Source organism: Pinus tabuliformis, chromosome 4_1 (assembly GCF_031772625.1).
Source record: "Pinus tabuliformis cultivar Carrire ecotype Pingquan chromosome 4_1, CPIR1, whole genome shotgun sequence".
Lineage (NCBI taxonomy): Eukaryota > Viridiplantae > Streptophyta > Pinopsida > Pinales > Pinaceae > Pinus > Pinus tabuliformis.
In genome coordinates, this window is record NC_142303.1 from 639278162 (window position 1) to 639302561 (window position 24400).

Consider the following 24400-nt stretch of genomic DNA (forward strand, 5'->3'; position numbering starts at 1 on the left):
GCATATTCGTTTTCTCGGCACATACTATGTTAGTACAAATGTCTTAAAACAAGATCATTCTTTCATACAATATTACAATCACATACTCATATCATGCACTTAATCAACAATTCAAAGAACCTATAAACATACCCCCTTACTATCCATGGTCCACACTAAGGTAAAAGGAGGAAGCTACTATAATGGCTCGATCTCCAATGTCTAGTTATGGAAATGGGATCTCCAAAGCTCTACTAAATTTAACCACACTTGCCACAACTTGATTTTTATTTCTCATACATTTTGTATGAGATTAAATAAAAAACATTGCACTTATTCCACTTGTAAGATACTTACTAAAAACATGCCACATAATCATGCCACTTTTCCATTTCCTTACATGCAACTTTTCAAATTCCTTGCATGCAACCTTTCAAATTATTTGCATGCAACTCTTCAAATTCTTTGCATGAAAATAGGCATAGATGAGATACAACCATATTATCATACTACAATACTATCTCATCCAAAAAAATAGCATTTTCTTCAAATAATTACCATACTATTACATTTTATTCTAACAACGACTATACTATTACATTTGCATGTAAGCATGTCTTCAAAAATTTACATGCAAACTAATATAGTAAAATATTTTCATACAAGTAAGTATATATCACCTACAACAATACTATTACACTTCAATGTTATCCCCGACAGTAAAAAACATTCACATTAGGGCATTTTATCAAACATTTGGTATGCAATGGATCATTGAACCATTTAAGCATTTTACCAAATGCTTTGCATGCAAACTAATATTGCGAATGGTTCAATGCATATCTCCTAAAAATATAGAAGTACAAGTTATGGGAATTGAACCATATGATGAGTGGGAGTCTCCCTCACTACGGTTCAAATTTCAACTTCTAAAATTTCATAGATGAAAATTTATAACAAAAATACCAACATAATCCAATTTGGTGCACAATTCTAGGAGCATTCAGGAAGCTCAACTTCCACTGGTCATATATCCTAAAATATAGATACCCAGTGTATGAAATTCTTATCACAATATAAGTGGGATTTACCCTCATTATGGAAAAAAATTCAACTCTTGAGACTGTCGAGAAGAGAAGTTTGGGCGTGGGTGCCCGGTTAACGACCCTACATTTTGCACCAATTGTGGTAGAATTACCATCGAAAACACGTTAATTTTTCGCTTGGCGGATACGTTAATGCAGGAATTCATTACCTGATTTGCCAATTTTGTTATTTTGCAGGACATATAGCAAAGAAATGGAGAAGGAGGCCTAACTAAGCATTTTTAGCCTTTTGATCCCAAGAAGAGTCTATACAAGGGTTTTTGGGTGTTTTGGACACAATGGCAACATTATTTTTGTGATTTGAGCATTGTATGTTGACATAATTTACATTTTGAGCATATAATTTAAAGGGGAAACATTGGAAGTTGGACCCGATGACATAGGGGTGAATTCCGTCAGCAAATTGTTGTTTTTTGATGTTGCATATTGCCTATTTTTCTCTGGTTATATCTGCAAAACTTAACTAAAATCAATAAGTTTATGTGCTTTTTCAAATTGATCCATTGCCCAAAATACATAAACTAGCTTGCAAACTTTTTCAAGAAACCTTCAAACTTTTAATTTCAGATCACCAACAGTTGGCACTATTAAAAAAAAAATGGTCCACTTGTTCAAAGATGGAATAATGTCTAATTGGACACCTATTACTAGAGTTTGCGGGCATAATGAATCAAACAACAAAAATAGTTTCACAAGGGAACAATTCCCTTTTCAATTGGCATGTGCACAAACCATACATCGATCACAAGGCTTGACAATGGACAGATTGGCTTTTGACCCAAAAGGAGTTAGGAAACATGGACTTGTCTACATTGCACTTTCTCATGTCAAAGATATTAAATCCTTGTATTTGTTAAACAAATTGGAACACATAAAATTATCCCTCAGTGACAAAGTTGTTGTTGAGCTACAAAGACTTAGAGAAAGTGCTTCTTATCAGCTTGAATATAACTTATATTCAATTGAAACAAATGATTGTTGACAATATACTCATTGAACACACACAACTTCTTGTTGCATTTTGAGGATATCATTGCTAACTATGATCTAATGAATGCTAACATCCTTTGTTTCCAAGAAACAAAAACAAAATTTCCTCCATCAAATCCATTTTTTGCAAAAAAATATCACTACATACATATATTGCACTTACATGGAATTCTCACACACTACACAAAAAATATTGTAGTTGACAATCAACTCACTTATACAACAAGCCATATTGAATCAACAATTGCAACATTCCATCTTGAAGAAAATGCCATTACACTTGCAAATATATACATTGCACCAAATACAAGCATTGAAGATATAATTGATTTCATCAAGTTCATTTTAGAGAACACACGCAACAAATACCCAATTGCACTTGTTGGTGACTTCAATTTGGACATGTTGCAAAATAGCCACCACCAAAGAAAACTACTTTTATTCATTCAAACAATAGCTTCAATTTCCATACAAAAAATGTAACAATTGATTATGGTTCTATGCATGACCACTTTTGGACAAATCCCCCAGCTAATAGTGTTTACGTCCATGTCTTTGATGCCTATTGGACAGATCACCATACGATTTGTCTTACCATACCTTTGTTGTTGGCTTGATTCATTTTCCCAATGTTCATGTTCTACAATTCCATCATTCACTTGTCATAATAGTTTTCACATTTGCAAATGTCCATTCTAGACATATGCAATTATTTGCAAACATGGAAAAACAAAGGGGTTGCACACAATAATAAACAAGAAAACAACAGGTATGAAAATATCAAAAGTTTGTAAGTCTTGGAACCATCAACATAAATCTCTTCAATTTTTCCTTTGTAACTGCATTTTTTATGCCATAGCTGCTATGCAATTTACACATGTCTCAACTTTCAATTTGTCACATTTTTTCTATATACTAAATAAGATTTTGTGTTATATTTTCTAGTAATGTTTCATTGTTTCTTGTCCAATGGCCTAAAGAAAAAAAAAGAACAATGGTTTACTAACCATAATGATTCTCAGTAGCACATCCCACGAATGAACTTTATGTGTGATGGTCAATGAAATCTATAAATCATTTTTTATTTTCAGTTATGCACATCGATTACATAGCAACGAACTATGCTTGATAGCAGTAAAAAGAAAACAAACAAACAAAACAAGCAAGCAAGCAAACAAACAAAACAAAAAATTGCCTAGTGTTGAGAGAGAACCATTCTCGTTTTCTTTTCTTTTTTATTCCCTTTCTTCAATTAACCATTTTTCCTTCATATCTATTTTTTTTTTCCTTATATATATATATAAACTAAAAACAACTATATCATGTATTATTGTGGAGCATACACAATTTTGATGCTTCTCTATATATTTGTTTCAAATTTAACCTCTTGCATTTCTCTTTTTTGACAGCAATTGGTCCAAACATTTGCAAGAACAACATCGAAATAGCTAGTTCTAGCAAACAAGTGCTCCATAGAGAAATGGTAGAAGATGAAAATCCAAAGCAGTTAGAATTGTGTTACACTCGATATTTGTGAAATCAAAATACATGTTTGCATTAAATCAATGACAATGTTTTTTCAAGCATATTGTTCTCAATTTTTCATATACACATATTATAAACAATGCAACCAACTCCGTCCTCAATCATCGAAATATGCTTAGGATCACATGCAAAGATTTTTTAGGGCAATATCTTGCTTATCTATGGCCCAACACAGAGTAAAAACCCCAACTATCATGCAAAGGCCCGGTTGGTCCATGTAGATTTGGTTGATAGCCACGGTCAACTAACTATCATAGTGAACATGAGCAATAATCTAACTTAGTGTTTCCAAGACATGTTTACTGTTGGAAATAGTGTTTGCATTACAGAATTTGCAATAAGAAACAAAGGAATTTATGAACAAGGAGATGAAAAATGTTGTATAATGTTGTAGGAAAGAACCACAGTTCAACCAATTGCACAAATTTGCAAAAAAAACATAGATCACCTCGAGACACAACAATACACAATCTTCTTGTCTCAAGTGATACATATGCAGTTGGCTTGATAGCAGCGATAGTGATAGGTTGTCAACAAAATAACAAACAACTTGAACTCAATATCAAAGATGGTGAAGCAACATATGAAAATGCAATTGTAAGGTTGCTTGTACAATAACCAAACTTGCATCTTCACCAAAAGCTAAATAGTTTCTTTCCTCCTGCGTTCTTGTGTCTTTGTTTTCCATCATAGTGAAACTAGAAATTATCTCAACATTTCTTGTACAGATTGCTTAACAAAAATTGTGTTCTCTGATTTACTGCAACTACAGCTCAATGATAGTCATAAAGACCATTTTTTAACAATACAACATGAATTGGCATCAAAGACCACTCCACTCTTTTTGTTCAAAAACATTGTTAGAAATGATGTGAAAGGCAGCCAACAGTTGCACTCTGGATCAACAACTTTTTTCGATCCATTGAATGATGAGTTTGCAAGAGCACATCTATTATCTTTTGTCAATTCAAGAACACATATATCTTTCCTAATTCCTTCTTTGTTCAATTAACAATAATTTTACTCGAGTATACAAAATCTTACATCTTCAACCAAATATATTCTAAGCTAACAAACAATTTTTTTCACAAATCAGATGCAAGGAGTGTTAAAAGCAAACAAATTCTTTCTCTCCTCCTTTTCAATGAATTTGTAGCAAATGCAAACAACTTGTTCATCCAAACACTAGATTCATATTCTATAAAGATAGAACAACATTTAGTTATGAGCACAATGTTGAATGGACACTGGAAATAGATGGCTACAAAATTGATTGCACGTTGCAAATGCTACAGCTAAAATAATATTGCCCAGTTATTGTTGAAACAAGTTTCTAGCAATACATGCAGATCATATTATTTACAATTTTCTATCTAAGAAAACTACGTATTCGAGGACTTTTCACTTTAACATTTAACAACCTTATTGTTGAAATCAAAGGATTGTGATAATAATAATAATAAAAACTACTTCTTTTGTGCATCATCTTTATACATTTTGATAGTTAAGATATTTGTCATCTTTGCATTTTTCTCTTGTACATTTCCCTAACTCATAATTCACAAATTCCTACAGAGGCACTAACATATACATTTGTTTTTCTTGCAATCTCCAGAATTGTAACATACAAGAACATTTTGTTCATTGCCTTATTGATGTTTGTTGAAATATCCACTATCAAAGATTTTTTTTCATAGCCAACTCTTGTTCTTTTTCTTTTTTTACTTTTGGATAAAACAAATTTTCCCTTCTACAAGTGAAAGCAAAGAACTAGATGCACAATATGTAATATGAGAATTCAAATACATCGAGAATTCTTCCTGGACATGGCATCATTTTTTTAATCAGATCATAGTATCTTAGTTCCAAAACAACAAAATGTAACTACAAGAAACTTATTATACCATATTATATATATGCCCGTATTATGTTTTCCTTTGTTGCAATACTCACTTGAATTTGTATTTGCTGCAAGTTCTGAAGTTGTGTTGTGTAAAAAAAAAAGAATTAGATGCATGTTAATTTCTTGATTTATGTAGATATTCAATGAAGTGCAATTATGTGTTAAAAGAGGCTTCTACACGAGAATTGAGACAGTTGAGTTCTCCTTTTTTTCCCATATATAAAATCTTCTTAAAAAAATATTTTCCTATTACTTTGGTGTTGTTCAAGTTGTATTCCTTTGTTGATGAGCTTTCTTGTTTATGAATTTTCTTTTTTTAAGTTATATGATGTCCCATTGCTAATATATACAATTACAAATTTATGATCTAATGAGTTAACAAGGTTTGGATCCGATTTCTCTTTTCTATTTTTTTGTCTCTTCTCTTATGATGCATTTCAACTCGCAAGAATAACAAATTTGACTATCACCTAAGGAGATTGTGGTTTTGATGAAGTTAAGTTGTTCGATATTTGATACCTAATGCTTGTTTGCTATTTTTTTCCCACGCATGGATGGTGGAGGTTGTACGTAGTTTATGCAACCACTTGTTCTTTCTTTGCAAGGCATTTCCATTCTTATGAATGCTAGCATATATTCGTTGTTTTCAAACTTTGGACTGTGATGATGAATCTTTAATGGATGTTGAAGGGTATATGTAGTGTCTGCAGTCAATTATTCCTTCTTTATAAGGCATTTCCATTGTTATGAATGATAAATATAGTTGTTCTTTTAAACTTTGGTCCGTGATGATGAAGCTTTAATAAATCTATATAATCATTGTTACTTAGACGTTCCTACGTATTTTACTCTTTCTCTCTAGAATGGCATTTTTTCTAACAATATTATCTTAACTATTTTGAGTGTTGATTATTTAACATCTACAATTTTCTACTCCAGATATATTGTAGGAAATACATTCAAGGGTTTGTGAGATGATCTATGGGTCATTGGTAACATGGATGCTTATTTTTGGTCTCTCTTGTCACTTCAAGCTCTATACTTTGGGTGTAACAATAGCTAATAGTTTATCATTGTCTCTTTGTAATAGTCTAGTTTCATTTGTAGTATTTTATATCACTTAGGTTGACAACAGAACAAAAATGCCTTGTTTGCATGGTTGATGATTTTTCTGCATAGAAAAAGAAACTTGCAAGAGAAAGAACTAAAGCACCATTTGTATTTCAAAATTATTAGTTTTTTGTTCAGATTATTGCTTGCAATAGGTAAGATATGTATTGGTTTAAATCCTTTTGTTGTAGCTTTTGGATGCTTCTTTTTGGTATTTTTTGCCATTTTAAGCTCTATATTTTGGGTGTAACAATAGCTGACAATATGTCATTGTTTCTTTGTGGTTATTTAGTATCATTTCTAGTATTTTATGTCACTTAGGTTGACCACCAGGTAGAGATGTCGTACGTTTTTGCTTGGAAAAAGAACCTTGCAAGGGAGAGAAGTTAAGAAGTGTCTATATTTCAAAATTGCTAGTATGTTCAGATTCTTTCTTGTTGTAACTGCAATCTATATTGGTTTAAATCCTTTCATGATTATTTGTAGCTTTTGAAATACAACCTTGTGGTCAATCAACAGGGATGAATTTGTGCACAAAACATTGCTTACAACTCACTGAGGGAAGACAATAAATGAACATTTTTCTACATCATCTTAGCTACTTTATTTAGCTGGTTTGAGATTCCTTATTCTAGATACATTATAATATATGGGTTCCACATAAATTATACCTTTGTAAGAGCTCATATATATTAAGTGTAAAACATTATAATTCCTCCCAAAGGCCTAAAGAGAAAGGGGTGGGATGTTAAAATCCAATTAGATTGTATCTGCCTTCCTTGTAGAGAAGAAAAACATTGTCGATATGGGTGTCCACTGATTGTTGAGTTCCACCCATTCCCATCATTAGAAACCTTACATTGCAAAATTGCATGTTAGTCATTGAGTTAGCCATTTTCACATAACTTCATCACAGTAAATTGAGCTCGCACTATTGATATTTTTTATTTTCATCACAAATTTATGTGGTGGAAATATCATCTTCCACCCAAGAAAAGCTACAACAATACTCAAGAACCCGCTGCAATACAAAGTTTTACCTTTTTTGCATAGAAAAATAAAAATAAAAAGTATTTTTTGTGAACTCTTGATGGAGGAAGTGGTTAAAATAGAGGACCATTTTCTTAAAAGTCTACGAGTGATTTGTCTTCGGGTTTTCTTATTCTAGTAGTGCCTCAATTGATGGTAACTACTACCAAGATTCCTTTTCATGTTGCCCTAACTTCCAAGGATTCTCCTTACACAAAATGGTAGTCTCGTGTAATGTGATATTGTGTTAACAGTGCTAGACCTACCAACATTCAAGGGGTCTCCCTGATATGTGGTCCCAATTATACCTCACACACTTTGGAATAGGAGACCCATTTAGAATAAGGCCTCCTTATTATTTTCATAATTTTTTCCCTTGGCTTTAACTATCAGTAAGAGAGAGGAATGCACATGTGCCTTCAAAAAGAAAGTGTGTCTATTGAGTGTTCAGTTGTAGGTGTGTCAAGGTTCTTCTACTACGAAGGGGAATAGAAGTGAGCCCATAAAAGAGAGGTAATAGTACCACCCTAGTAGAGACACACGCAAACAAAAGGGACATGTCTAGCATCCAGCAGAATATTCCACAAAGATGTGACAATCATTGTAACCAACACAAACCCAAAATATTTGTCTAACATCCAATGGAATAGTCCACAAAGATGCAACGGTCATATCAACCACTACAACACATTCTCAATATGATAAGCACTAAAATAACCAAAATAGTTCAACTATTTTAGCGCAGGTGAAAAAAAACATGAATTACAAACATTCACAGAATAGTCTTATAAATATTCGTAATCCATGCATGAAGAACATGTTATCCATCTGGCTTCAGATATTAAGTAAAATTCGCAAGACACATGTATACAATGAACGCCACTAGATCCAAGAGTGGAGAGATGGAGCCACTCCTTGCTCCCTAAAATAACTAGCTTGTCTCTTTAATGCCTTGTGGGAGGAGCCAAGGTGAATAGTCCTTTGCCAATACAATGAGGTTGTATATATGACCAATGGAGGGGTGATGCTTCACCTTCCTTGTAACTATTCAATTACCCTAATGATTGTTTGACTTCCTATGACTTTTCGACTTTACATGACTCTTCAAATTTTGTACATGTCCTTTGGACTTCCACTTTACAATACATTTTCAAATCGAAATGTACATAATCCATAGAAATGATGTGGCATATGGTGACTCATGACATGACACCAATGACATAGACTGCATGATAACATTTCAATTTCAAGTCATTCTTATTGCTTCTTGCAATATGTCTGCTTGAGAATGCTCTTTTGTCCACCTCCATGTGGCTTAGAGATAAGGAATCTTCAGTGATATCAGGTCTTAAGCTGTGGTCACAAACTGGTGTCCCTTTGCTTTCTTCTGATTGATAGACTTGTTTATTCAGCTACAGAGTTTATTCTAGCATGTTCTCCTTCTCCTTCTCCTTCTTCATCATCTTGCCATGGTATGATAGAGTATCTACATCTGCAATTCGCTAATGACAAGACAACATCAGTCTTAAAACCCCTAGTCTAAGATGTTGCATGATGATCCATTGACTGAGCTCGAACCAGATGTCACGCTGAGGGATAGGTTCAGTGACTACTCAATTGTGTAGCTCAGGCAGTCAAGGGTTGAGCTTGAGCCTTGAGACTGCACAATGTGTAGTTCAATATGGGAATGAGCAAAAATATTGTGCAGTTTGGGAGCTCAGGGAGTCAGGTTGAGGGCTTGAGAATTAAATTTTCCCACTGTGCAGTTTTGGAATGTAGAGGAGGTCAAGTGATTGCACAATTGAGCAATTCAATAGCTTAGCGCTAAGGCTTCAGCCTTGTGACTGCACAATACATAGTACTGACTGGGTAGGAGCAAGAAATTGTGCAAATTTTGGGGTTAGCGGTCGGGATTGAGCACTGTGATTACACAGTGCACAGTCCTAGGAGAAAGAAATTGTTCATATCGCAGTGCCAAGAGGTAGGGTTGAAGCTTGAGGGTTGATACTGTACAATGTGCAGTTAAGGGGGGTTGAATGACATTAAGTTGCTTGGTCAGGAAATTTTCACAATTCGGCTAAGTGTGGGATCGATGAAGTTGATGTGAACAGTGATAAGACTTGACTATGATCACACACTTAGAACACTTGAGACACAACATAGATCATTTAGAACATATGAACAACACATTTCCCTCAATGCAACAACTTTGCAATGACTTATGACCACTGCGACACGAAAGATGCACTTTGTGACACTAGTGATGACACGTGCGCAATAATGCTTAAAACTTTGGAAATGAGTTCAATGGATGTTTACATGGTATGATCAACTCATTTACACAAATATAACCCATTGAAACAAACAAAACTAGCTTTTTGTGATGTGCGACACTTAACATGTGAAAAGACGACACTTTGATTTTCTTGCAAAAGGGACCAAAACACTTAGAGAAAACACATGCAATGAGTCATAATGCTTGCGACGATAGTATGAAAGAACATAGGAGGCCCAAAATTTGGGTGCAGGCCAAAATTTTGGAGGGTGTTGTAGCAGCGACAACACTTGGTGACACACTAGTAAAATTACAGCTTCTCTGTCTTGGTTGGTTCTTTTGTGCAGGGTATTAGTTCTTTGAGAAGTATTGATTCATCTGGCAAATCACTTTAGCTTCCCCACTTCCCACGTGAATAAACATATTCCCCTTTGTCCCTTCTCATTTAAACATAGATATTAGAATTAACAATATCACAATGTTTCAAATTCAGAAAGGGTAGTTTAGTTCACAAGCTTTAGATTTTTAAAGTGTCTCTGCTACCTGGAGGCCTGGATAGTACCTGGCAGGATAAGTCACTACAAGACCACAAACATTTCTCCATTTCCAGCGAGCTTGGTAAGTACCCTGACAAAGTTGGTCACCTTTTTGCGTAGGAAGCCTTCCTCTTCTTTCGCCTTTATTTACATTTTTATTTTTATTTTAATAGGTCTATGCATAGGAACTTATTCATTTCATGGGAGGAAGAGGGATCCTTACTTATTGAGAGAAACACAGGTTGTTCCTTCAAAGAAGCATATAAAGACCTCGTATTTAGGTTTGTTCGTTTATATTTTTCTCCTTTTCCTCTTCTACTTGATTGGATAAGTGTGAAAACATCGAAACATTAAGAACTGAGTATGAGCGTAAAGTTTCCAAAATAGATATAGGTATCATGGTTCAACACAACACTCTCCTTACAAAAGAATCATATTTTCCATCCTAACATCATTAACCAAAAGATGCAACCAAAACAAGGAAGGAGGACTGAACGCTAGCCAAATGTTGTGGTGTCAAAAGACTCTTTAAACTCGGCCACTCACAAAGAAGCCATAAACACGTTCACACACAACGCTTATTTACATAAATGAAACAAAATGTGAAATCAACAAACAAGCAAACAAGAAAAGAAACTATGTACATAGCACAGGGCATAGCCACGGATCATCATTGGAAATATTATTTTAAATCTTGGCCATTAACAGGAAGAGAGTCAATATTCCTTTCTAGAGATTGAAGACGATATGCATGTTGGCCAATATTTTCGTGCACAGTGAACAATATGATCCACAGGGATTGGAACTTAGTGTGTTTTCCTTTTTCCTCATGGGATTTGTCCCACTTCAAGACGAGGTCACCCACACTGAATTCATCTTTCCCCACAAACTTCTTATCGAACCACCTCTTGATGCGACTTTGGTAAAGAGAAAAAATTTCTTTTGCATTTTCTCTTTCTTCCTACAACTTGCGAAGAGTGTCCATCCTACTCTGAACCAATAAGCATGGCTTTCCCTGGGATTCTTGTGAAAGTTGAAGGGTGGGAAAGTAGATGTTCGGGGGTAGGATGGATTCTTTTCCATACACCAAGAAGTAAGGAGACGTATTTAGGGAAGGTTTTGGCATGACTCAGTCAACCTATAAGGTTCTTATTAGTAGACTCAGCAACACCATTTCCCTGTGGGTAATAATTTGTAGAATGTTTCAATACAATGTCATTATCCAATGCAAAATCATATAATCTTAGCAATGAAAATTATGTTTCATTGTCAAAAACAATTGAAGTAAGAACGCCAAACCTGTAAATGATATTTTGTTTGAAGAAGTTGATGACTTCTTGATCATTAGGCTTGCTTCAGTGGAACTATTTTTGTACAACACATAAAGTAGTATGTAGCAGTCAGTATATAGTGATGTTGCTTTGATGAATGCAAAAAAATTTCACAATAACATCTAAGCCCCATTGTTGAAATGGTCCTTCAACGACAATAGGCTGCAACGAGGTGACTGACTTATTTCCTCGATTGGCACACATATGACAGACTAGACACTTGCATGCATATGCGTGAGCATCCTTGAATAATGTGGGCCAATGAAAATTGGCTCGCATAACTTTGTCTGCCATTGTGTTGCTGCAAAGTGTCCCCCAGCTTGTCCATTGTGGAGATCACGCAAGACTTTCTTTGAATCATGTGTTTCCAGGCATATGAGTAATACTCCATTATGGTGCTTTCTGAAAAGCACCCGATGCACCAAATGGTAAAATAATGCTTTTAATCTCATTGCACTCTTTTATTGTGCAAATAAGTGAGAGGGAAAATTATTGTGCTCAAGATATTGGCACACATCTGCATACCAAGAGTTTGCAATGAAAGTGGGGATGGCTTGCTCAACATTGTACATTTCGATTTCTTTCTCCTGCCGAGATGGATCAGCTTATGTTGCATCCACTACTAGCCAACAAAGACCATGGCTATTGATATGTGAATTTGTTTGAATTCTTAGTCATGTTATTGTAGACCAGCCATCCAGTTCGCTCTTCTCTCACCCATCTCTTGTTGGACAAACAATGATCTGACTGTTGCATGCAGAACAAAGATAATACAATGATTCTTCAAGAGATAGGGCCAGAAGTACTTCACCATTTTGTAGACTGCATACTCTTATTTATCAATGGTGGGATATTTCATCTCAGGTCCTTATAGACTGGCACTCATAAAAGAAATTGGTCGCTCATTGTTTTGATCATCTTTCTATGTAATTACTGCAGTAAGAGAAGTATCAGAAGTGAAGGTGTAGAGTGTAAAATCTTTGTTGAAATATGGGTTGTACAATGTTGGTGCTTATGCAATTTCTTGCTTGTTAGGGGAAAATGCATCCTTTTCCCTTTTATCCCACTTGTATATTACATCACTCTTTACCATCTCCTACATCATTTTAACAATCTAAGCGTAATCAGATATGAACTTGTGGAGGAAATTGATCTTCCTTTGGAAGGACTGCATGGATTTCTTGTTGATTGGGAAGAGAATCTACATAATAACCTTGACCCTTTCAGGGTTCGCTTTAATTTCACTTTTCACAATAATGTGGCCCAAGAGGTTTCCCTCAGACACTGCGAAGATAATTTTCTTGAGATTAAGTGACATCCCATATTTGTGATATTCTCAAAGATTTTCTTCAAGTGGTGTAAGTGGTTGGAGCTCTTCTTCAAAAACATTATGACATCATCAATATAGACCACCATGTGCTGTCCAATCAATGTTTGAAATGTGACATCCATTGCACATTGAAAAGTTACACCAAAATTAACTAGCCCAAATGGAAATATTATGAATGTGAACGTGCCCCACTTCATTCGAAAGGTAGTTTTTAGTCTATCAGACTTTGAGACAAGAACTTGGTTGTATCCAAAATATCCATCAAGCAAAGATAACATTTCTGACCCCGATACTGTCTGCAATATCTGTTCCACAGATGGCACGGGGTAGTTATCTTTGTCTGAGGCGCGGTTAATATTTCGGAAATCTATGCACAAGCGTATTTCCCTAGACTTCTTCCTCACTGGGACCAGATTAGATGCCTAGATTGAATGTCGCACTTTATAAATGATCACATCATCCAACAGTTTTATCAACTCCTGCTTAATCAAGGGCTCCAATGTCGAATGCACCTTCTATAGCTTCTGCTAAAAAGGCTTGGCCCCTTGCTTGATTGGAAAAACATGTTGGATTATTCGCGTGTCGTAAGTTTTAATCACATCACATGTCCATGCGAAAACATCTTGGTACTGCTTAAGCAGATAAAAGCTTGTCTCTCTTGTGGTGTGTAGTAAGTACCAAGATTCATGAACTTCAGATCTTTCTCCATTCCAAGATTTATTTGTTCATGCAACAATGTAGAACTGTGGGTTTTAGCATTGACTAACCCTCTAAAGTGATTCTGAAAGTCATACAACTTTTCCAATGATACCATTCCCTTTGGCATGGGTTTCTCCTTGTTCGCATGAGTCGTATCTTGCAATGTTTTTTCGTACTCGTCTTCATCAATAGCTACATATTTGAATACATCATCATTCGCCATGAAATGTAGTATATGTTGGCCATCATTAAAAATGTGTAAATTAGTGATATTGTCAGGGATGGATGGATTATAAATAATTTCAATAGAAAAACCATCCCTAAGCAGTGACAACCTAGCAGCAACATTTTCTAATGCATCTGCAACTTCATTATGCATTCAAGGAACAAATATAATATTAAAAGTTTAGAAATGAGAAATTAAACATCATGCCTGTTGTTGATAACTTCTCAAATGAGGTGACACACATTGTATGGTATTGCGTACCTGTTGCGTGATGATTTTTGAGTCACTTATTTCTTTAAAGATTGTAACATCGAGGTCAACGACCTTTTGTATGCCTAGAATGAGTGCTTCATATTCAACGATGTTATTAGTGCACTTGAATTCCAAGCGGCTTGAGATCAGGTGTTTTCTCTATCACGGGTCTACTAAAACACAACTCCAAATCCCTCATGTATCTTTGAACCGTCAAAATACAACACCCAAACATCATATGTACAAGAGTTATGCCCTACACTAGTACTACTACTACTACTCTCTATTGTACAAAGGTCATTTGTGTCAGTTAGACTAGGAATGGGATCTAATTGCGTGTCTAATGGGACTGGGGAAGGTTGAGAAAGGTAGCACCCTATGTCAGTCTCCAAGAAGCAATTTCCAAAGATAATATCTGCGAAAGCAACCAATTCATTTTTCCATCGAAGGGTGTGACAATTTGCTTCATGTAAGGATCCAAGTTCACCCAAATTTGATTGTTTCAACCCTTGTAAGGAAGCCATAAATGTGACCAATCGGTAGAAAAATACCCTTGTAATTTGTTGGACCAGTCTCTACTTAAAAAAAGACCATATGCTTCCGGAATATCCACAATTACTATATTTATACACTCATGAGCTTGTTGATCAGATGGTAGGCGAATAAGCACATTTCTGAGTTCACCGATAGCATGGACAAGAGTCTTGTCCAGTTGAATAATATGTGCATCTGTCTTATCCCACTGTGCATTGATTATCTTAGTCACAGATTGTGGCATTGCGTTTACAGATGCACCAAATCAATTAAGCAATTGTGCACATTATAATTGAAAATTTCAAATGTTAAAAAAATGGAGGGCAGAGTGTGTTAACATCTAATGTTAACGCATTAATTACAAATTACAAGGAAATAAAAGACTTACCTGATCCCTTATGCGAAGAATCATTTTCAACTTAGGAAGATTGTTCGAGAACATGGACAAGCAATTCCCGTTGACTCACGATCCTTGTAAGTTCAAAGACATAAATGTTTGTGCTAAGTTTCTTCATGTCTTCGACTATGTTATAATCGAGTGAGATGAGAATCACCCAAGTGTTTGGAAGAGTATCCTTATCTGATACTTCCGCAGTGATTGTATTTATTTTAGCGTTGGCAGAAGTATTCTTCACTGTAGCATTGTTTCTAGACTTGCCTTCAGTGTTCTGAGCTAAGTTAATAAGGGGCGTAATCTTTCTTAACAATTATTCTTTCAATTTCTACCTTTTCAACTCTTGTTTGAAGACCGGCCCTTGAATTCTCAACTTATATCAAGTGTTATTTGGCATTCTTCTTTTTAGTTGCGTATACACAACTGTAAGTGTTCACCACGTGCCCAACACTTGTAGTTTCTTCAGCAACAAAAGTTTCCTCCTTCTCTTCAGTTGCCTTGGTTTGCTCATCTGAAAGCATTGTATCAATGATGTGTGCAACAAGAGCATTCATGTTGTGGTTCCATTGCGAGCATGTCTTTTTTGAATGGTACTCTTGATGAAACGAACAATATTGATCCATTCCCATACTTTCAATGTTTCAGCTTTACACAGACTTGGCCAGTTGTTTGTTGTTGTTGCTACCAGAGTTGGCACCCCTTCTCATAAAATTGAATTTAGGAGGCTTGTTTCTTACAATGGTCTTGCTTGACCTTTGTTTCAACTTTTCCAACTCATTGGACAAAGACTTGATTGTCTGGGTCAAGCTCTCAAGATTTGTAACATCTTTATCCTTGGCCTTACTTATGGAGGCCTAAGACCCTTTTCCCATGTCTTTGGAGTGTTTTTATGGTCCATCATCAACAATGACTCTGATTGTGTGCAAGTCTTTTTCAACTGCAATAGTCTCTTCGTAATTTTCTGCTAAAGTCTCTTTCGCAGTTCTCTTCACGAATTCTGCAATGCTTGTTGGTAAGGCATAAGTGTAAGAATCGATGGTGATGGAGTCATGAGGTTTTTTATTCAAAGGAAACTTATTCAATATATAATTAAACCTTTGATTAAAATCTTTAACTTTCTCTTTCTATTCCATCTTCAAACTGCCCACCTCTTTCAATAGCATGGTCAGGGTTTTATCATCAGCAATTTTTTCAAGATTTTTTTTTTTAAATCCCCTCCAATTCAGGATGGAGTTCAGTGGAAGACTATGTTACCACACAACTGCTCTACCATTTAAGGTACAAGGGAAAAGTATACATGCAACATCATCGTAACCTACCTCAATCATTTTCAGATGTAGGTAAAAGTTGTCCAAATTGTCCTCTTCTTTGACTGCTTTATCAGGGTCATATTTCATTAACAGTTTCTCTGGGTGCCTCGACATCTTCTATAACACACCTGCTTGAGAGAGTGGGCCCTTTGACAACCAATCCAACTATTGTTCTACCATTTCTTTGTCTCTAAACTCCCCCTCTTTGTTAGAATCTGAAGGATCTTCCTCTTCCTCTTCATGACCTCCTAAACCATGGAATGTGTCTTTTGAGAGTACTACGTTGTCTCTATCACCTTCATTGAAATGTGGAGGTTGCTTTAGTTTCTTGATAGTCTCTGCTAACTTGTCCAGTGTGGCCAGAACTAAATCTTCGACCATAGAAACAACTATCCTAGTAGGAGTGGTTGCATTCTTCTTTGGAAAATATGGAAGATTATGAACTCGAGGGATCAATCCAATGGATTTTGAAAAACGATGGATTATAGGTCGAATGGCCTAGATATGATCGTAAGAGATGTCAAAAGATTTTCCAAGACCAAGCTGAGAAGATCCGTCAACTTCAAGAATATGAGTAGATGAGGTGTTAGGAATATTGTTGCCTTGACCAGAGGAACTGTGATGAGGGTGGGTGGATTTTTCAGCCATAAAAAGTTAGTTATCATCCTTCTAGTGCCATAAATTTTGACAGTGTTGAACCTGCCAACATTCAAGGGGTCTCCCCGATATGTGGTCCCAATTAGACCTCACATTGTTTGGAATAGGATCTGCATTCGGAATACGACACGACTACCCTTTTCATAAAGGTTTTTCCTGGCTCTAACTGTTAGCAAGACAGAGGAATGTACATGCACCTTCGAAAAATAAGTGTGCTTGGTGAGTGTTAGGTTTTAGGTGTGTCAAGGTTCTTCTACTGTGGAGGGGAAGAGAAGTGAGCCCCTAAAAGAGAGGTAATAGTACCACCATAGTAGAGACACACACAAACAAAATGGATTTTTCTAACATCCAGCGAAATAGTCCACAAAGATGTAACGGTCATTACAACCAACATAAATGGGAAAGATATGTCTAACATATAGTGGAATAGTCCACAAGGATGCGACAGTCATATCAACCACTACAATACATTCTCAGTATGATAAGCACAAAAATAACCAAAATAGTTCAACTATTTTAGAACTGGTGAAAACAAACATGAATTACAAACATTCACATAACAGTCTAACAAATATTCATAATCCATGCATGAAGAACGTGCTAGCCATCAGACTTTAGATATTAAGTAAAAGTCCCAAGACACATGTGTACAACAAACACCACTAGATCCAATAGTGGAGCATTGGAGCCACTCATTGCTCCCCAAAAGAACTAGCTTGTCTCTCTAATGCCTTGTAGGAGGAGCCAAGGTGAATAGTCATTTGCTTATACAATGAGTGTGTATATATAACCAATGGAGGGGTGATGCTTCACCTTCATTTTAATACTTCGACTACCTTCATGATCGTTTGGCCTCCCATAACTTTTCGACTTTACATGACTCTCCAAATTTTGTACATGTCCTTTGGACTTCCACTTTACAGTACATTTTTGAATCAAAATTTACATAATCCACATAAATGATGTGGCATATGGTGACTCATGACATGACATGACACCGATGACATGGACTACATGATAACATAGCAAACTCAAGTCATTCTTTTTGGTTCTTGCAATGTGTTTGCTTGAGAATGCTCTTATTTCCACCTCCATATGGCTTAGAGATAAGAATTCTTCAGTGTATCAGGTCTTAAGTTGTGGTCACAAACTAGTGTCCCTTTGCTTTCTCCTGATTAGTAAACTTGTGTATTCAAATATAGAGGTGTCTTCTAGCATGCTCTCTTTCTCCATCTCCTTCTTCATCATCTTTCCATGGTATGATATAGTACCTGCATTTGTAATTCACTCATGACAAGACGACATCAATTCGAAAACCCCTAGTCTAAGATGTTGCATGATGATCCACTAACTGAGTCAGAACCAGGTGTCAGGTTGAGGGAGAGGCTCAGTGACTATGCAATTGTGTAGTTAAGGTAGTCAAGGGTTAAGCTTGAGCCTTGAGATTGTGCAATACACAGTTCAAGTTGGGACTGAGAAAAAATATTGTGCATTTTATCAGAAACCTTTGAGCGCTACTGAGAGGGGGGTGAATCAGTGGTGTGGTCTATATACGATTTTTACCAATTTAAAACTTCACTTATTGAATCATGCATATAACCATCAACACATTATACCATCACATGAATATAACAATGTAAGCAACTAAATCAAACAACCATGAGAGCAACAAAATCATCAAACACAACCATGAAAACCATCACACAAGAGACACAATATATCTCGTGGAAATCCCTTCATTAAGAAAAAAACAACCCTTGTTGTTGTTGTTGTTGCTCTAAATTTCTATTAGTCAAGCAATTGGTCTTTTACATAGCTTGTTTACTCCCATCAACATGGAGACTCGACCTCGTATACAACATACCAACATCGATTGGCTAGGAGACTTGATTCTATTAATCAGCTCGGAAGACTCTATTCTTTATGGATCTACGGATTACGGATTACCATTTGTTGAAGGTCACCACAATCAATCGATCCTCGCCCAACTCTGATTGGACTATCCAACTAGCATTTGGTTGAGAAATTGTTCCTTTCGTTGAAGCTTCAATATCCATACTCCTGTCTCATGAAGTCACTGATCCTCTCCACTATGCAAACCTCCTTTCATCTATCTTCAAACTGGATCCAAGAACTCTACTCAACAAGAATTCAACTCTGAAAACATTATCTCAACAACAAGATCTCATCATCAAATCAAAATAAAAGCAAACTCTACAAAACATTTTCTCTTTAATAGCAAAACTTTGGCCACATCAAATCTACATACAATCATACCCTCACAACAAAATAATGTTGCACAATACAAGCAGCAAAAAAAAGACAATGTGGTTATGTGCCAAATGCATCAGCAACTCCTACAGAAAACAAGTGTGAGAATCACCAACATGAACACTACCAAACAACATAAAAAACTCTCCAAGCAATATCTACTCCAGCACCTTCAATTCTGATCTATTTTAAATCATGCTTCAGATTTTTTCATCATGCAATAAATAACACTCATAGATTTAGGCATCTACACTCTCCAATAGGTCTAAAGCATACACTACTTCTCTGCAACCTTCTCACTTGCATACACATTCCTTCTACTCACTATCAACAACCACTAAGCTCCAAAGACAAGAATATAAAACATGTAGGGCGAAATTGAGCTTGGGGCTAGGATCAAGAGTGCACAAATTGGAAAAAATCAATCCATCAAGACCACTACTCTTTCACTAAATGCATTCACATCACTAGAGAACCTTTTCAAACCATCTATGACCTTTTTCAAACAATTCTGGAAGCATATAGGAATTTACTTGATAATTTTCTTCCGAACTGCGGGAGGAATGTAGAGAAAATCTCGTGAAAACCCTCAATCACATGCATAACACTGGTTGAACTCAACTAGAAGCTTCATTCGCATGCATAATATTGTCTCCCAGTGATTGGATCCTTTCAATCGCACTGATGACCAATCATCTATGCTACCAGGGCTAAATATGAGGAAAACCAATGAATCTTCAATCCAAAACATATGCCATCAATTGGATCCTCTTCTCCAACATTTGTACTAGCCTCCAAACCTCTAACACAACCTATGATAGATCCGCAAGAGGATCAAACATGTCTCCCAAGTGTCACTTCCAAATTGACCTAGAAGGCAAACAAACAAGGTTGGAAAGAGTGCCAACAAGTCCTCCACTCTCCAACAATCATCTCCATAGCTGCAACACCACTAAACAAACTTGCAATATTATTTTGCACCATCATCAAGTCATCACATCACTACAACAAGTCATCCTCATAAGCATAGACATGAAGACCTAATGAAGACCTAGTTTCCAACTCAACTAGTGTGCCATCAACCATCACCATCACATGTAGATATGCATGACAACCTGTAGCAACATCCTCTACCTGTAGTAGCACCATCCAACTATCTTGTAGCATCAACAAACCATCATGACATGTACATCAATGCACATGCCAACACATGTCAACTCCCCAATGACCATCAAGCTACTAATGTGTCATTAAGTGTCCCATCATCATATGACCAACATCGATGCGAACACATACCAACACGAGTGACATCAATTACAACCACTAGGACTACCCAGCCAAACACATATGCACATGACAAGTGGCACCATGAACCTGTTGACATCAATGCTAAACACTATAATGCCAACACAATTGGGGAGATTAGGGAGCAAGGTTGAGGGCTTGAGCACTAATTTTTTCAATTGCGCAATCCTGGATGGCAGAGGATGCCAGGTGGTTGTGCAATTGCATAGTTCAAGAACTCAAGGTTGAGGCTTGAGTCTTGAGTCTTGTGACTGCACAATGCTCAATACTGATCGGGAAGGAGAGAGAAATTAAACAAATTTTGGGGTTAGACGTCGGGATTGAGCATTGTGATTGCATAGTGCACAGTCCTGGGAGATAGGAACTACGCATCGCACGGTGCCAAGATGCAAGGTTGTAGCTTGAGGGTTGAGACTATGCAGTGCTCATTTCAGGAGGGCTAGATGAGGCTAAGTTGCTTGGTCGGGAAGTTTTCTGGATTTGGCTAAGTATGGGATTGATGAAGCTGATGTGAACAATGATAAGACTTGATTGTGATCACACACTTAGAACACTTGACGACACAACATAGATCATCCATAACACATGAACAACACATTCCCTCAATGCAACAACTTTACGACGACTTATGACAAGTGCAACACCAAAGATACACTTTGTGACGATAGTGATGACACTTGTGCGATAGTGCCTAAAATTTTGGAAATGATTGTGATAGATGTTTACATGGTATGATCAACTCATTTACATAAATATAACCCCTTGAAGCCACCAAAACTATCTTATGTGTGATGTGTGACACTTAACTTGCGAAAATACGGCACTTTGATTTTCTTGCAAAAGGGACCAAAACACTTAGAGAAAACACATGCAATGAGTCCTAATGCTTACAACGACAATATGCAAGAATACAAGAGGCTCTGAAATTTGGGTGCAGGCCAAAATTTTGGATTATGTTGTAGCAACGACAACATAATGGTATAGAAGTTTTAAATATTAGCAAAGATTTGAGATGGGATAATTTACTTGAGTGTTGCATTTAGGACAACCTAAAAAATTTATGAATGAAGTTCCAACTATTGTTGTTGATCCACTTCCACTTGGATCAGATTGGGTATGATGTTGCATTTAAACTCTTTAAATTGATAGTTTCTCTTATTCGATGTTGTGTTTTTTCCCTTAGATTAGTCGTCCTTTAAAGGCATATTGGTTTGGTTTACTGGTTTGTTGGTATCTATTTTTAACCATTGGTCACAATTTCAGTTTCTATGAAGCCAGTTCACTCATCCAAAAAACATATCTTAGTGTCAAACTTAGATATACCTTCCACCAAGGAAACTTGTTTCTCTTATTACTTAAAGTGGTTCATTTACTTACCCCTTTAGAACCATATCATAAATGCAGTTACGCATGTTCTAATGTTATATTTTTTCATTCTTGCCATGTGTTATTTAGGTTGTCTTATTTCTTAAATGTGTTTTTTTGTCAATTTCACATGCTTTTACTTGAGTTGCATATCACAGATGGAGCTACCCTTCTTCAGATGTTCTATACCATGTGTGATTTAGGGTATCTTATACATTGAATTCATTATTCATGTATGTTTCTTACCACCCTTTATGAGTCATAGCATAGATGGAACTACAATTCTTCTTGTATTCTCTTGTTGGTTTCTTATCATATTTGGTTTTGATTGTCTTATGTATTAACTTGTGTGCTTGTTGGTTTCTTATTTCCTTGCTTATGCATTAAAAGGATCCGACTGATTTAGTTAAGTATTTGAAAAAATGCTTATAATGTTGTTGATTTTTTATTTGTGGCTTGTGATTGCAGGGTCATGTTGTCTTAAACAGACCATGGGCCATTGTGCAATGGCTTCAAAAGGCTATAATCAAAGAGGAGTAAGTGGGAATGCTCCAAGATCATGAACTTAGTGGGCTAATTATGTTCCTTTGTGTATTAATGGTGCAGGTGTATATGAGAGCAGTCAATAACTCAAAGGGAATATCACAATGTAATGTATGTATACCATGATGGCAGAGTATGATCATGTATTTGTTAAGCCTTTGCCAAACTTAGCACAGGAAGACTATCCAACAACTTTTCCATTTTTTTATAACAATCTTATTGAGCATTCAAAAGTAATACGAAAGTTATATCCCAAAGAGAAGGGACTCGTCACAGACATTGATCCACTTGGAAACTCTCTTATCATTATAAAAAACGTGTTGACTGTCTTACTAATAATATAACTATTTTCAATAACAATGGATGTAAAAAATTATTGCTAAGTTGTGCATATGTTGGTAAGCAAGTTTGGCACAGAAGTAGTCTCATATAAAAATTTACCATGTGAAGTTATGTATATATTGTGGACTTAAATAAATAATGATGTGCATAACATCCTGCTAGAAAATTATACTTGTTTCCAAATCATTTTTAAAGTTTTAGCTAGTTGTTATGTGTGGGACTACATTTTTGTTTTATATAATGTGAGGTATTGATCAACTCTTCTGCTTCAGTCTCAATTAGAGAAAATTGCACCCACTCGGATGAATGTTTCCATTAGATTGAAGGACAATCCAGAAGTTGATAAAATCTTTGGATTGATACTTGAGATGTAAGGTTCCTACCAAAATTGGCTAGTTGTATTTTAAAGCTTGGCATGTACTAGTTGTTAATAGTCCCACTTTTTTTTGTTGAATTCAATTATCACCCTTCATTTTGGGTATGGTTATGCCATTGCTTATGCCTTGCATGGGGTGCAACTTGTTCTACGAAATGGTTTTATGGTTCAGGTTGGTTGAAATTATTTGTATTATTTTCTTTCTATTTTTGTTTTTATAGTAAGAAAGCAAACATGCAACATAAATATAACTTTAGTTGTCTATATAGGTTGGGTTGGATGTACTTGGTGTAGATGCATTATTTATAAGGAACTCTTACAAGCTCCTGCATGGATGGATCAGCCTCCATGGGATTTGGAAGTGGGAAAGAAGTTTATCATCCACTATACCTATGGTTTTGATTATACAATGAAGGTAATTGCACTTATCCCTTCTATCAATAAGCTTTAGGTACTTTGAAACTTGCATTTTTATTGTCAAAAGGCTTATTTTGTCTAATCTAGTCATCTTTGTGTGGGGCCTTTGTGTGATATAAAATTTTAAATTCAGAAGTCAATCCACGTAGTGTAGTGGTTGAGTTACTTGATGTTACATATATATCTTGTTTGATGTTTTGGAAACATATATGGTTGTGTGCATTGAAGTTTCTATAGTGTAAACCTTATAGTTTTATGGTATTTTTTTTTATTCTAAAGGTGGCTTTCTTCTTGTTTAACAAATTATTTTTAAATTTTAACATCTAGCTGTTACAGATCCATTTGGGCACATCAAATCCCAACATTCAAATCAATGTTTTAGGGCTCTTTCAAACCCTAAATTCAGTTGCTTCATGCCCTAAACAAATCACCCCTTTGAATGCCTCCTTCCCAGATAGTTTCATGACTTGAAGACATCCAGAAATAGCCTCTAAAGGGACCAATGCAGGTAAGCCCTTATGAAGGTGCGCTGCAAAGCAGTTGAATCCACTGCCAGGGTGCTCTACAAAGCACTT

At 35.9% G+C, this 24400-nt stretch overlaps 1 protein-coding gene across 1 annotated transcript; it reads left to right on the forward strand.

Annotated features, from left to right (window-relative positions):
- The first annotated feature begins 21794 nt into the window (after nucleotides 1–21794).
- LOC149177673 (hydroxyproline O-arabinosyltransferase NOD3-like) lies at nucleotides 21795–23859 on the forward strand. The gene is given in 6 exon segments (XM_089421835.1): nucleotides 21795–21896; nucleotides 22616–22683; nucleotides 22806–23007; nucleotides 23305–23402; nucleotides 23511–23580; nucleotides 23752–23859. Coding segments are annotated over 6 exon segments (648 nt in total).
- The last annotated feature ends 541 nt before the right edge of the window (nucleotides 23860–24400 follow it).